At 45.6% G+C, this 13,508-nt stretch overlaps 1 protein-coding gene across 1 annotated transcript in view; it reads right to left on the reverse strand.

Moving 5' to 3' along the window:
- Window positions 1-2,201: 2,201 nt before the first annotated feature.
- Window positions 2,202-13,508, reverse strand: part of LOC135088686 (tRNA-dihydrouridine(16/17) synthase [NAD(P)(+)]-like) — a 98,089-nt gene continuing 86,782 nt past the window's right edge. The window contains exons 6-9 of the mRNA XM_063983624.1: window positions 6,991-7,239; window positions 6,164-6,520; window positions 4,280-4,424; window positions 2,202-2,759 (exon numbers count right to left, since the gene is read on the reverse strand). Of these exons, the coding sequence (XP_063839694.1) occupies window positions 2,283-2,759; window positions 4,280-4,424; window positions 6,164-6,520; window positions 6,991-7,239 (1,228 nt within the window). The 3' untranslated portion in view covers window positions 2,202-2,282. The remainder of the gene's footprint in view (window positions 2,760-4,279; window positions 4,425-6,163; window positions 6,521-6,990; window positions 7,240-13,508) is intronic.

A 13,508-nucleotide genomic window follows, 5' to 3' on the forward strand; every position in this document is an offset into this window, starting at 1 on the left:
TAGGTAGATGGAGGAACGGAAAAGCAAAATAATTAAGGAAGGATGAAAGATGTCTGGATGGATGGGTAGACTAAGAGAATATACAGAGTGACAAATGGATAAAATGAAGGACAGTAGAGCAAAACAGAAGGACGGAGAGACGAATGGATAGAGAGATAAAGAAATAGACACATGGATAGACAAAACAGTATATAAGGGACAGAAAAGACAGACAGACGAATAGACAATTGGCCAGAAAGGAAGGACGAGGGAGATAAATTTCACACCGTCTATTTACCGGGACTGACAGACAAAAGAATAGACAAAAGACCAGAATATGAAAAAAACAAGGCATAAATAGACAGAATATAAGGGACGGGACAATAAGACAGACGAATAGACAGCTGGTCAGAGAGGAAAGACGAGGGAGATAGATTTCATACTGTCTTTTAGCGGAACTGACATACAAACGGAGAGACAGAACATAAGAACATATGAATAGACAGGCCGAAGAGGAGAGACGAGAGAAATACACTTCATACTGTCCTTTACCGGAACTGACCACGTCCATGTTTAATTCATCCTTGTATTCCTGCGGGATTAAAGGAGACGTGATTTAGCAGCCCAGGGTAATTAGACGCCTTGCAACCTCCGCCGGCGTGAGTGAGTCAAGGCAACACAACACACAAACACCCACGAAAACACATCTCGCCACCTTCATGATGCCCATTACCGCGGCCACTGCAACAACAAGACAGAGATGGCAACAAACACCAGGACGGACAAGTGAGTGCAGGCGAGCCACAGCAGAGCACAGCACGAGGGGAAACAAAACAAAACAAAGCCAGATACATGAATTAAAACAACACTCACGCATTATACTCGACCTGCCGGAAATCCAAACACACCCAAACTCAGAATTATAACACGGCCGCGGAGAACAGAAAGCAGCGAGGTCGAGGGCAGAACAATGGTGAGCGTGTAATGCAACAGTGTGGTGAAGGCAGAGAGAGAGGGCTATACCGTGGCTGGGCGCTCGCCGGCAGACCCACCAACCCACCTTTAACTTGGAGCCTTGCCAATGGTAGGGGGCGGGGCCACTAGTCGGGGAGCTACCGCGACATGAAGAAAGGAATTACCGCTAAGAAGTAAACCCAATGTCGCTGCTGTGATATCCAGGAGGGAGAGGGAAGTTTGCGCTGCGTTTCTCCCCTGGAATGGAATCGTCCTCGTTAAGGGACACAGATAAGTAGAAGGGCTTGTGATTGTGATAACTCTCTCTCTCTCTCTATCTCTCTCTCTCTCTCTCTCTCTCTCTCTCTCTCAAGACGCCAGTGGAAGCCAGAAGCGTAACAACATAAAATCCGAGGCTTAAATCTGTGGCGTGTTCCAGAAATAAGCGAGTAGTGAGCGTGACGGGAGGCGGGGAGAGGGAGGGAGAGGTATAGGTAGGGAGGGAAAGAGGAAGTGGGAGAGGGAGGGGGAGGGTGATGCAGCGGCCAGCTTTACCGCTCCATCACCGCCTCAGTTTGTGATGGAGGGAAAACTGGCGCGGCCTTCCCCGGGGTCGTTCGGGACATGGATGGGATGGCCTCGTCCTCGCCCTCGCTCTCGTCCACTCCTGCAGAGTCAAGTCCCATGGGATAATATCATAAACTCAAGGCTTAATCCCACTAGCTACAACTCCTCCACCTCCTCCTCCTCCTGCTGTTTTATATTTAGTGTCCGCTCTCACTGACTGTCTCTTATCGTAATGCACCGGAATGATTGCAGGGTATGCCTCTCTCTCTCTCTCTCTCTCTCTCTCTCTCTCTCTCTCTCTCTCTCTCTCTCTCTCTCTTTCTCTTAGCCACACGTTAGGTGTTCTCACTACCCTTTCTGTATGTTTCGTAGTTTACCCAAGCTAAGCCCCGCCCATCGCACCAATTTCCAGTCCTGCTCCTCTTTATTTATTTCTCAAGTCCAGCACACACTTTCTCAGGCTATGGAAACCAAGCCATGCCGAATTATGAAAGACAACGAGAGAGAGAGAGAGAGAGAGAGAGAGAGAGAGAGAGAGAGAGAGAGAGAGAGAGAGAGAGAGAGAGAGAGAGAGAGAGAGAGAGAGAGAGAAAGGAACATTACTCACGCGTTTCCCAACACACACACACACACACACACACACACACACACACACACACACACACACACACACACACACACAGGTGACTGAACCACACGTCTACAATTTCCCTGTTTATTCAAAATATATGAGTCTGGTGTCTGTCAGTCTGTGTTGCGTCACCGACAAGACAAACGCCTCGCTAAGTGACAGCCTTGGCCAATCCTGAGTCCTGAGAGTCTTTCTCCTCGTCGGTAAGTGGCGGGGAGTCATCTGGGAGACCATTGGGAACCTCCTGCAGTAGAGTGCCGATTGATTCCTCTGCAGCAACTCCCTCAGGCCCCAAGGGTTCATCCGTCTTCCCTGATTCACGAGCCTCCGCTTCTGCCGTGAGTGGCAGCAGCGGCTCCTGCTGGGGAGGCGAGTCCATGGTCTGGTGCTCCTGCCTCTGGTCTTGGGGAGTCTGGGAGGACAGCAGTTTCTCCCCACCATCCTCCTCCGCTGCCCGACCCTCCTTCCCCTCCTCCTCCTTCTTCAGCGCCTCCTGCTGGGCGTAATATATCGCCGCCTTCTCTCGTTTGGTCTTGACCAGGATGCGGTGGCCGGGACAGTCCAGGCCCTGCGTGTAGCACTTCACCTTGCAGCACGCCCGGCACAGCCCGTGCGAGCAGCGGCCTCCCTGCGGACCCATCACACTTTGGAGCATATTCTCAAACACTTCTGCGCCGCACCTCCACTATTTTCTAAAGGCACTAGATGAAGTCACACGAGTCTTTAAGGGTGTTTTCACAATTCTAGTAACAGATTTACAGTATTTTTACATTATTAAAAGACCCTAGATGAAGTTATACGGGTTTTAAGGGTGTTGTAACTGAAGTTACAAAAGTTCCTAAGGGTGTTGTTACTATTCAAGTGACACATTAACAAGATTTCTACATAAATAGCAGGATAAACACTCTTGATAACCAAACTAATTATCTCTGTGGTGAGAGAGCAGAGCGCTTCAGAACACGGCCTCTGATCGCCACACCCTCGTCATGAGTCGCAACTTTTTAATCTCATGAACTGTAACTAGGACACAAATGTTGACTCAGCACACAGACAGGCAGGGGCGAAGGGTGCACGCGCGTGTGCTGTGTGCCGGTGGTGACTGGTGAAAAGACTCAATTCTGTGAGTGATCAATTAGCCTGAGGAGTCATTAGGCAGCAGCGGCGCGCGTCACCAAGAAAGACGAGAGAGGAAAGACTTGACACTGATGAAACATAAGAACATAAGAAAACAAAAGATGCAAGGACACCCGTCTCACTCTGGCCAGCGAAACTATTTATTTATTCCTTTATTAATTTTCACGAACGTAAAATTACACAGATATTTATATATACAGTTTACGTCATGGCTGTTGCAATTTACTTGTTTTATTTATTTATTTATTTATAACTGACATGTAAACCTGCCGACTCATAACTTTTGAAAATAAAAATAAAGTAATGAATAAATAAACGAACAATAATAACAATATGCAACAATAATGACATCAATATGCAACGAAGTAATAAATTTTACTGATCAAAAAATTGTTTCTTCTGGCAAAGTGAGATGAGTCCATTTCTGTGCTAACACTGGCCCGCATTCTCAAACGTACCAGTGTCTCATCTTGACAACTTTTAATGGGTGCTAATGTAAGTTACTGTAGTTTTTATGGGTGTTTTCATGATTACATTGATAGTTTAAGAATTCTGGATCACGAAGAGAGAAAGGACGCATGAGAACCCAACCTTTGGCCTTTGAAAATAGTGATTAACTTTCAAGAGAGCAGGTTCTTATGTAAGTTACTGTGACTTTCAAGTGTTTGAATGATTACAGTGACAGTTTAACAAGGATTCTACACCATGGAGAGAAAAAGAAAGTAAGAAAATCCATCTAATTATCCCAGCGACCTTTGAAAATAGCGTCATGGGAGAACAAAAGGAAAAGAATGCATGAAAACCCAATTAATCACTTGAAACCTTTGAAAATAGCGTTACGGGAGAACAAAAAGGAAAAGAATGCATGAAAACCCAATTAATCACTCGAGGCCTTTGAAAATAGCGTTAGATAGCGTTACGGGAGAACAAAACGCTTCAGAACACGGGCCGAGGAAAGATGAGGAAGGAGGGGCGGAAGCAGGGAAGGACGCAGAAGGCAACACGAGTACTCACCTTGGGATTGCGACAGACACACTTCTCGTAGTGGTCGTGTTGCTTGCCAAAGGACTTCCTCGGGTTCCTCACCATCTTCTTTTTCTTCTTCTTGGACAGATCACCCGCCTCGCCCTCTTCCGCAATGGGCCTCTTATTGCTGTCGCTGTGGAATAAAGATCGTGTGAGTGGGAGCGGAGTTGGGTGCGCGCAGTCACCGCCAGGGGAGAGAGAGGAGCGCCGCCGACAAAGAGAAGCGGAGGCGGAGGCTAATTTGTGTCAGGGTCGAGTCCTGGTGTAAGGGAGGGTTATTTGAGTCTGCCGGCCACAAAGGTGAGGGTTATTTTTAGTCCGTGCTGGGAGAGAAAAACACGTTGTGGATTCATATGGAAATGGAGGTGCCGTACATTCACTGCCAGAAAGCGTGTGTGTGTGTGTGTGTGTGTGTGTGTGTGTGAGATTCTCTTTTTTCTTTTTTTCTTTCGTCCTCGCGTGGCCTGTTCGGGGAATTGTGCGGTTGAGAATGCAACAAAAAACACAATTGATGCGCACATAAGAACACACTGTATGGAGGATATCACTAGCTTTTTTTTTTTTTTTTATGTATTTATCTTATTTATCTACGAATTCCCCTCGCCATTTATAATACAGCGCAGTCCGTTCAGGAAATTATGCGGTTGAGAATGCAGCAAAAAACACAAATGATGCAATGGAGGCGATTACTAGTTTTCGTTTATTTATGTATTTATTTTATTCATTTGTGTATTCCCCTCGCCATTTATAATACAGCGTAGCCCGTTCAGGGAATTATGCGGTTGAGAGTGCAGCAAAATACATAAGTGATGCATATACAAGGACACACTGCACGTCACTAGCTTTTAATGTATTTATTTTATTTATTTAGTCTTCCCTCGACCTTCCCTCCCATTCATGCTGCGTGGAACCGTTCCCAGGAAATTATGCAGTTAAGAATGCACACAAAAACCGCACATCATGCATACACAACGACATTACTGTATGGAAGGGAGCTGTACTAATTCCATCGGTTTTTCTCTTCACCCTATTTACTTTCTTCCCTTAACCCTTTCACTGTGGTATGCAACAATTCACAGCACTAAAAGCAAAGTATGGAGTCATTATAACCATGTACAAGTAAGAAGGGGATAGAAAGAATCGATTTTGCAATTTCTAGCCAATATTACGTACCCATCTGAGAGACTTGTACATAAATATCTGAAAAACACCAACAACAAAAAGATAATATTGGAATAACTAACATTAGCGTTTTCATCTGAGGGGTAGGCAAGGTTAAGTTAAGTTAGATTTCAATTATGTTAGGTTTAGATTAGGTTAGGTTAAGTTCGGTTTAGTTTAGGTTAAGCGTGTATTAGGTTAGCTTAGGTTTGGCTCAGATTCCTTCAGCTAATTAACTTAACTATAGGGAATAAACCGTGTCTGGAAATCAATACATTAAGGCTATTTCCATATTCTCTCCCACAAAAATGGTAGTAATAAAGTATAGGGAAAAAACTGTCTATCAGTGTAAGGGTTAATATGCTGCCGCGGGAGAGAAAGTTCGTCAATTTGTCCCAGGGTGTGATGGCGCCAGACGAGCCTGTCACGGGTTGAGTGTCGCTTCTGTGCGCCACTCACATCACGTTCCCATCACTCACTGCTCCTCAACTTATTAACCCTTCACTGATCGACAAATTTTTCCCCACCATCAGTTACTACAGTTTATTTTATTCATATATTTGTTTCTTAAATGGTAATGTTTCTTAAATGGTAAATGTGTGAGACATTTGGTTTTCTATCGTCTCGTAATTTCAGTGTTCGTGCAAACAGACGGACAGACACACACACACACACACACACACACACACACACACATAAACAAAACCTCACCTTCCATCTTTATCCTTCTCATCTTCTTCGCCATTCTCTTGTTGCTGCTGCTCATTCTCCTCTTCCTCCTGCTTCTGCTTCTCCTTCCGCTGCTTCTGGATCTGGAGGGCGCGCTGCTGACTCTCCTGCACCTTCTTGAGATGTTCCTCGGGGGGGATACGGACGTAGGGCTGACATAACCAGGGGGGCATCGGGAGGCGGGCTTGCTCCGAGGCGGGGTCGGGTTCCCACGCCTTCTCCCCAGTGTGGTAAGGCGACATGCGATCCCGAAGAGCCTCCACCACGCCGATCATGTCCTCGACGCGGGAGGTTTTGGACAGACGGTAGCGCAAGTCAAAGTTCTCGGGCATAGAAAGGCTGCGGAGGGAAAGAATGAAGGGTGATGGTGGGAGGAGAGTGGGTAGGAGGGTGGGAGTAAGGGTGAGGAGTGAAAGGGTGAGGGTGAAAGGGAGGAGGGAGGTAGGTTGGGAAGAAGCGTGGGAAGGATAGGAGGGTGAGAGGAAGGGAGGGAAAAAAAGGAAGGAAGGAAGGAAGGAGGGTTGTGAGGAAAGATTTATAGTTCTAGCAATAGCTTAGCCAATATTCTCCATCAGTGAGCTAAAAACGCGTGAGAGCCCGTTAAATCATCTTCGTGGCCTTTAAAAATTGTCTTAGTGTGAGAAAACATTTTAAAACCCAAGAACATTAACAATAACAATCGTCTTAGTGAAAGAAGAAGACGTTTTAATCCCAAAGAACGTTACCAACAAGAATCATCTTAATGAAAGAACAAGTTTTAAACCCGTTTTAAATCGTCTTGGTGAGAATACGCGTTCTGAAAGTGTTACCAGTGGTGCAGGAGCTTGAAGACGTGCCCGCGGGAGTAGCTGGTGGGGCAGGGGTGCTCGAGGGCCAGGTGCAGGTACTCGAGGGACACCTGCCACACGGTGGGGTGCGTGCCGGCGTAGAGGGCGGGGTTGTGCAGGTTGCCCTCAGCACTCATCACGCCGTCAGCACCCGTGGCGGCGAGACACCTCTCCACATCCGCCAGGTACTGAATGTTGCCGTTTGCTATCAGCGGTACCTTGACTGCCTCCCTGCAACACGTAAAGAGAGTGTGTGTAGTAGTAAGGGCTGGTTAGTGTGTATATGCTTGGCTCTATTTAGCTATCAGCGGGAATCTTGACTGCCTCCCTGCAACAAGAATAGGTGTTGGTTAGTGTCTGTATATTTGGTTGTCTTCAGCTGGTGTAGTAGTATAGAGTTTGGTTTGTGTGTGTATATCTGGTTGTCTTCAGCTGGTGAAGTATTCAGAGACAGCATTCTCAGTCTCAAACGTTTGCTACGAGTATCTGGGGAAACCTTGACTGCCTTCCTGCAACACGGAGAGATGTTTAAACGGAGAGGTGTTTAGTGGGTGTAGTGTACAGGAACAGACTCCTTAATCTCAAACGTTTCAGTGTCTTATTGCGACTATAAAATTTTTAGACACTAGTGAAAGTTATTACGGTTTTTAAGGAGGTTCTCAAGATTCTAATGCAAGTTTGACAAGGACCTGGAAAAAACTGCTAAGGAAAAGAATGATTCAGTCAAATTCATAATGTCGCGTATTTTAACAGCAATTTGCCACATTTACATTTAAATTCATGTATACTGTCTGCACACACACACACACACATACAAAACACACACACACACACACGACCACTACATCTAGTAATGCATTCCATGAGTCTTATTTGCATTTTGAGAACTGTATATCTGCATATTCTCATTTCCTCTTCTCTTGATAAGTTTCTTGTTGTTATGGTGTGTGTGTGTGTGTGTGTGTGCGTGCGAGCGGTTACCAAGAAGCCTTCCCTCGCCGCGGTACAATCTGTGAGTGCGAAGTCGTTCAAAAGCTCAATCAGGGTCTCTTTCATCCATGATCGCGGTAAAGAGATCCAATGGCCCGGCGGGGTGTGGGCTGCGGATCACCATCAAATCCTCCTCCTTCTGACTCGGGAAATACGAGACTCGCTTCATGAAAAGGAATCCGAGTCTAAAGTGTCCGATGCTCTTCTTTGAGGGATTTCCTGCGGGTTCCGGGGAATATTGGCCTACGTCAAGCGCGCACACACACACACACACACAGTTAGTTTACTGACAAAAAAATAAAAACAATATTCAATACATGTAATATATTAACGATTGTTCATAGTTTTATATATTTCACACACACACACACACACACACACACACACACACACACACATGCACACACACACACACACACACACAAAGTGCCTTCCACACACGTCTCTTTCGCGACCCGGACCTCTTTGTGAGTCAAGAAGCGTCGCAGTGAAGCTTCGAAGCGTCTCATTCGTGGCTTCGACCATGAAAAGGAAGCCAGCCAGACACGCGCCAATGACCTACCGTTCTGGGTCACCGGAATATTGCTTCTTGTTCCCAATGGCAGGATTCGAATCCCTACTAAATTGCCCGATGATTTCCTAGAGCTGGGATTTGAAGTTGAGGTTTCCGTCTCAGTTAGATTGCCACTTAAACCTGAAGAGAATGTATTAAAGATAATCGAGTCCTCATTTATCAATAAACGTCAAGGACTCTGGGGTTTCTGAGATTTCTGTCAAGGTTAGAACTTGTTACTTTTACGCACTTTTAGCAGAGGGTAAGTGTGTTCTTATTGCACTTATTAATTCACTAGCTGCTAACTCTTCTTTGACAGGTTTGTTAGCCATTATATTCTGTGTAGCTGGTCTTGCTGAGCGATCTCTACCTATCTCTATCATTTGTTATGTAGATATTACCCCCCACCTCTCTCTCTCTCTCTCTCTCTCTCTCTCTCTCTCTCTCTCTCTCTCTCTCTCATATTCACTGCTATACAACTTTTTCATCTTGTCTCGCGTCTTCCTCTCCCACTTAACTGTACTCATATATCCAAAGCTCTCCTCTCGTCACTCTCTCGCTCCTAATGACGCGCCCATGGACCCAGTGATCGCTAAAGACACTTACAACATTTGAATAATCCATGAGAGCTGTAACCAGCCCAAAACTTAACTACAAGCACTTAAAATCTTTATTAAATACTCGATCACCTCCTTTGCTGTGTATTCCTACATTACAATCTAAATTTGGTGCGAGTCTGAATATTTTAATATAAATTTGCGTAAGACTGTTTAATTAAGGTAAGAAGCTAAACCAGTCAAGGAATTAGGTTTCAACATCCGTCTTGCCTCGCCTTCTCCTGCAAGACAAACCCGCAAGATTAATCAAGTCGTCAAATCTTTGGGGAAGACTCATGATTCGTGACAGTTGTAAGTAAACAGACTGACTTCCTCCCTGACCGCCATGCATATTTGTCTCTCGCGTGTAGCATCAGAGGCGCCGTGCCAGAGGAGCCGGATGCAAAAGCTCGTCTGTGTGTGTGTGTGTGTGTGTGTGTGTGTGTGTGTGTGTGTGTGTGTGTGTGTGTGTGTGTATCTCTGCAGTCACCTGTGGCCTCGAATACTAACAGAATACTAACACACTGCACCAATGCGCCTCTGAGCCGTGTTGTCTGCCAGCGGGAAGGGATATGTTTTGTGACGGAGACGTGTTGTCATTCCTGCCGCATTTCCTCGCTGCTGAAGACGCCTTAAGTGTTGGCGAGACGCGGCTGTCCAGATGTCACCCTCAAGACCCCACGTCGTGTTGCAGTCTGGCTTACACTTCCACGCCGCCGAGCCATTACAGCGCCTCAAGTGAAACGTGATTCGATTGAAAACGTCAACTTGAGAAGACAAACATGTTGGAGTTTAGGCGTAGGTGTCCAAATACAATGTGGTGTCACTTGGCTATTTTGAAACCTTGGACGAAAAGATAATGAGAGTGCATTCCGTAACATTCTGCATCCACTTTTGTTTTGCTTTGTTTACTTCGTTGTTCAATCCTAGTCGTAAGTCCCTTAATCAGATAACAGTCCCAAGTATTTCATTCTTAGCAGAGTAGAGGACGTAACATTCAGGAAAGAGGTTAAATACAATGAAAGTGTAGTATGTTACTCGATTGTTGGCCAAGAATCTGCTAACTCTGACTCAAAGGGACGCTAATAATAACCCTTCCAAAGTTTCCTAAGACGATCCAAAGTTCCAGCAGCTGCGATACAAATCCTGAAGTAAGGAAGGAAAGCTATACTGAAAGTGAGAGCTTGGAGATACGCCGCATACTATGAATCGAGAAGACGTTAATAATATTCCTTTCAAAGATTCCTAAGACGATTCTAAGTTTCCACGGCTGCGATGCAAAACTCCCTCAAGTACGAAGGAAAGTTATAGTGGGAATGACAGTTTGGAAACACACTGCATACTATGAATCGAGAAAAGACGTTAATAATATCCCTTCCAAAGATTCCTAAGACGATTCAAAGTTCCAGCGGGTGCGATGCAAAACTCCCTCAAGTATAAAAGAAGGTTATACTGAATATGACAATTTCCCAGCCGCGGGTGTAAGCCAATAGCCTGCATGGACGCGGGTTAGTGTGCACGTAAATCCTGTTATAAACGTGATACTCGCACCGGAAGGAATGACCGTAAAGGAAAAGTTTTCATACAAAGATTTTAATTGCCTTCAGTTGAGAGGGGAGTCAGCGAGCCAGCCAGCGAGCCAGCCAGCAGCGGCCGCGGCTCCAAACTGGGAGGTACGTGATATGAGCCAAACATTTTTAAAACAATACTTTAGTTTCCATCTTTTTTTTTTTTTTTTTTCCTTTTTCCTCCTCTCCCGCTGAAGCCTTCCCGCCACAGCCACTTTGTACCACCAGCGTGACCTCTTCTCTTCTTCCTCCTCCTCTTTCTCCTCCTCCTTCAGGAACACAAGTATCAAGACACCTCGGGGACTAAATTGCCTTGACCTCCTTTGAAATTCTTTTATTCCCCTTTGATGTGAGTGGCGTTCACTAAACTTTTACAATATTACGAAAAAGTTGCGTTATAGCCATTGGCCAAACCCTTTTTTTGTCAGCACACACACACACACACACACACACACACACACACACACACACACACACACACACACACACACACACACAAGACACTTTCATCTTCCACCTGATTGAAATAGTCCTGAGGTGTCAACAAGTCTATACAGAGAGAGAGAGAGAGAGAGAGAGAGAGAGAGAGAGAGAGAGAGAGAGAGAGAGAGAGAGAGAGAGAGAGAGAGAGAGAGAGAGAGAGAGAGAGAGAGAAAGCAACAACAGCAACAAGAACAACTAATAGATAGAAAACAAAAAAAGCAACAAAGAAAACGATGACAACAGAAAACAGAAAACGGGACAAACAAAACTAACAAAGAAAACGGAGAAAAACAATACACAACTCAGTCAAACCAAATCGAACACCATTCACCGCCAGCAGACTGTCCTCCCTTGTCCTCCCCGGCCCCCCAGTAGCACCGGCGCCTCTTGATCCCGCCAGAACACAGGTAGGGCCAGGGTGGCGTGGGGCGTCGCGTGCCTTGTGGACATAAGACCGCGGCGGCCATTATGGAGCGGCGACACAGAGCCAGTGAAATGTTACAATTCTCGTTCTCTGGCACTGAAATATTCATCACCCTCGTTGCCTGAAGCCTCTAGAACCTGCCCCGCCGTCTCTCTCTCTCTCTCTCTCTCTCTCTCTCTCTCTCTCTCTCTCTCTCTCTCTCTCTCTCTCTCTCTCTCTCTCTGGGTGTGTGGTGTGTGTGTGTGTGTGTGTGTGTGTGTGTGTGAGGTGAGAGAGAGAGAGAGAGAGAGAGAGAGAGAGAGAGAGAGAGAGGAGAGAGAGAGAGAGAGAGAGAGAGAGAGAGAGAGAGAGAGAGAGAGAGAGAGAGAGAGAGAGAGAGAGAGAGAGAGAAGGGGGGGGGGTGAGTGGGGGGCGGCAGAGGCAGCCATTGGGGCAAAATAATGCCGGCTTAGGGAGAGAGAGAGGTGCGTAATGAGAGTATTAGTTAGAAATGCGACGCGGCCCCCTCCAGACGGCAGGGATTGTGGGTAATTAACCAGTTGGGGTGATATGTAGTTGACAGCAGCAGGAGGAGGAGGAGGAGTGAGGAGGAGGAGGGAGGAGGAGGAGGAGGAGGGGACGGGGGAGTAAATGAGGCGGTGTCTTGTGACAGCTTTTGATCAAACACAATTCGTCTACATCCGGCTGTTAGATTAGGTAAGGTAAGGGAGGTTAGGTTAGGTTAAGGAGGAGGAGGAGGAGGAGGAGGAGGAGGAGGAGGAGGAGGAGGAGGAGGAGGAGGAGGAGGAGGAGGGGACGGGGGAGTAAATGAGGCGGTGTCTTGTGACAGCTTTTGATCAAACACAATTCGTCTACATCCGGCTGTTAGATTAGGTAAGGTAAGGGAGGTTAGGTTAGGTTAAGGAGGAGGAGGAGGAGGAGGAGGAGGAGGAGGAGGAGGAGGAGGAGGAGGAGGAGGAGGAGGAGGAGGAGGGAGAGGGGGGCGGGAGGAGGAGGCATGGAAATGAAATAATGCGTGTTAAGTCCCTTTTAAATAGTGAAAATTAAGTTTGGGATTAATCTAATTTCACAGCAGGAGGAAAAATAAGCGGACACGATTAGGCTGTAGTGGTGGTCTGGACATGTGACCGTGTAAAGCAGTAGTAATAGTAGTAGTAGTAGTAGTAGTAGTAGTAGTAGTAGTAGTAGTAGTAGTAGTAGTAGTAGTAGTAGTAGTAGTAACGAAATAAAACTTAAATAAAAAGCTGCCAAGATTACCAGGAAGAGAGCATTAAGGTCATTCTAGGAAGCGTCTCCTTGAATCCTACCCCTTCTCCCTCACCTTCACCTGGCCTTGTGACTCCCGAGAAGAGTGTGTAGATAGGTAGGATCTTCAGCGTCTCCTTAATTACAGGAAGGCTTGCCAGAGTTCAGCTGTTAGTAATCTCACTTTTTCTTCTTCATTCTTTCTACTTTCAAATCATTCACATATTCTTGCTCATTCAAAAGTTTTTTTTTTTTTTTAATATTTTAATTTTTCTTCTTTCTTTCGACTTTCAAACTCCTTCACATATTCTTGCTTCTTCAAAATCCTTAAAATATTTTCGTGTGTGTGTTTTTCTTTCTTTCTTAATGGTTTACCTGCTAAGTCCCTCAATGGCCTGTTCAAAACACTACAAATATTTTCATCCTTATTCCTTTTCTTCAAATATTCTCGACTGTTCAAAATCTTTCCAAGACTCTCATGTGTTCAGTCATTCAATTATTCCCAATATTCAAAATACTGCATTTTTCTCGACACACAATCACCTGCTCAGAATTATTCAAATATTCTCACCTGCATTCTTTCCTCAAATATTGTCACCTATTCAAAATAATTTAAGTATTGTCGAGTATATTTTTTTCTC

Source organism: Scylla paramamosain, chromosome 31 (assembly GCF_035594125.1).
Source record: "Scylla paramamosain isolate STU-SP2022 chromosome 31, ASM3559412v1, whole genome shotgun sequence".
Taxonomy (NCBI): Eukaryota; Metazoa; Arthropoda; class Malacostraca; order Decapoda; family Portunidae; genus Scylla; species Scylla paramamosain.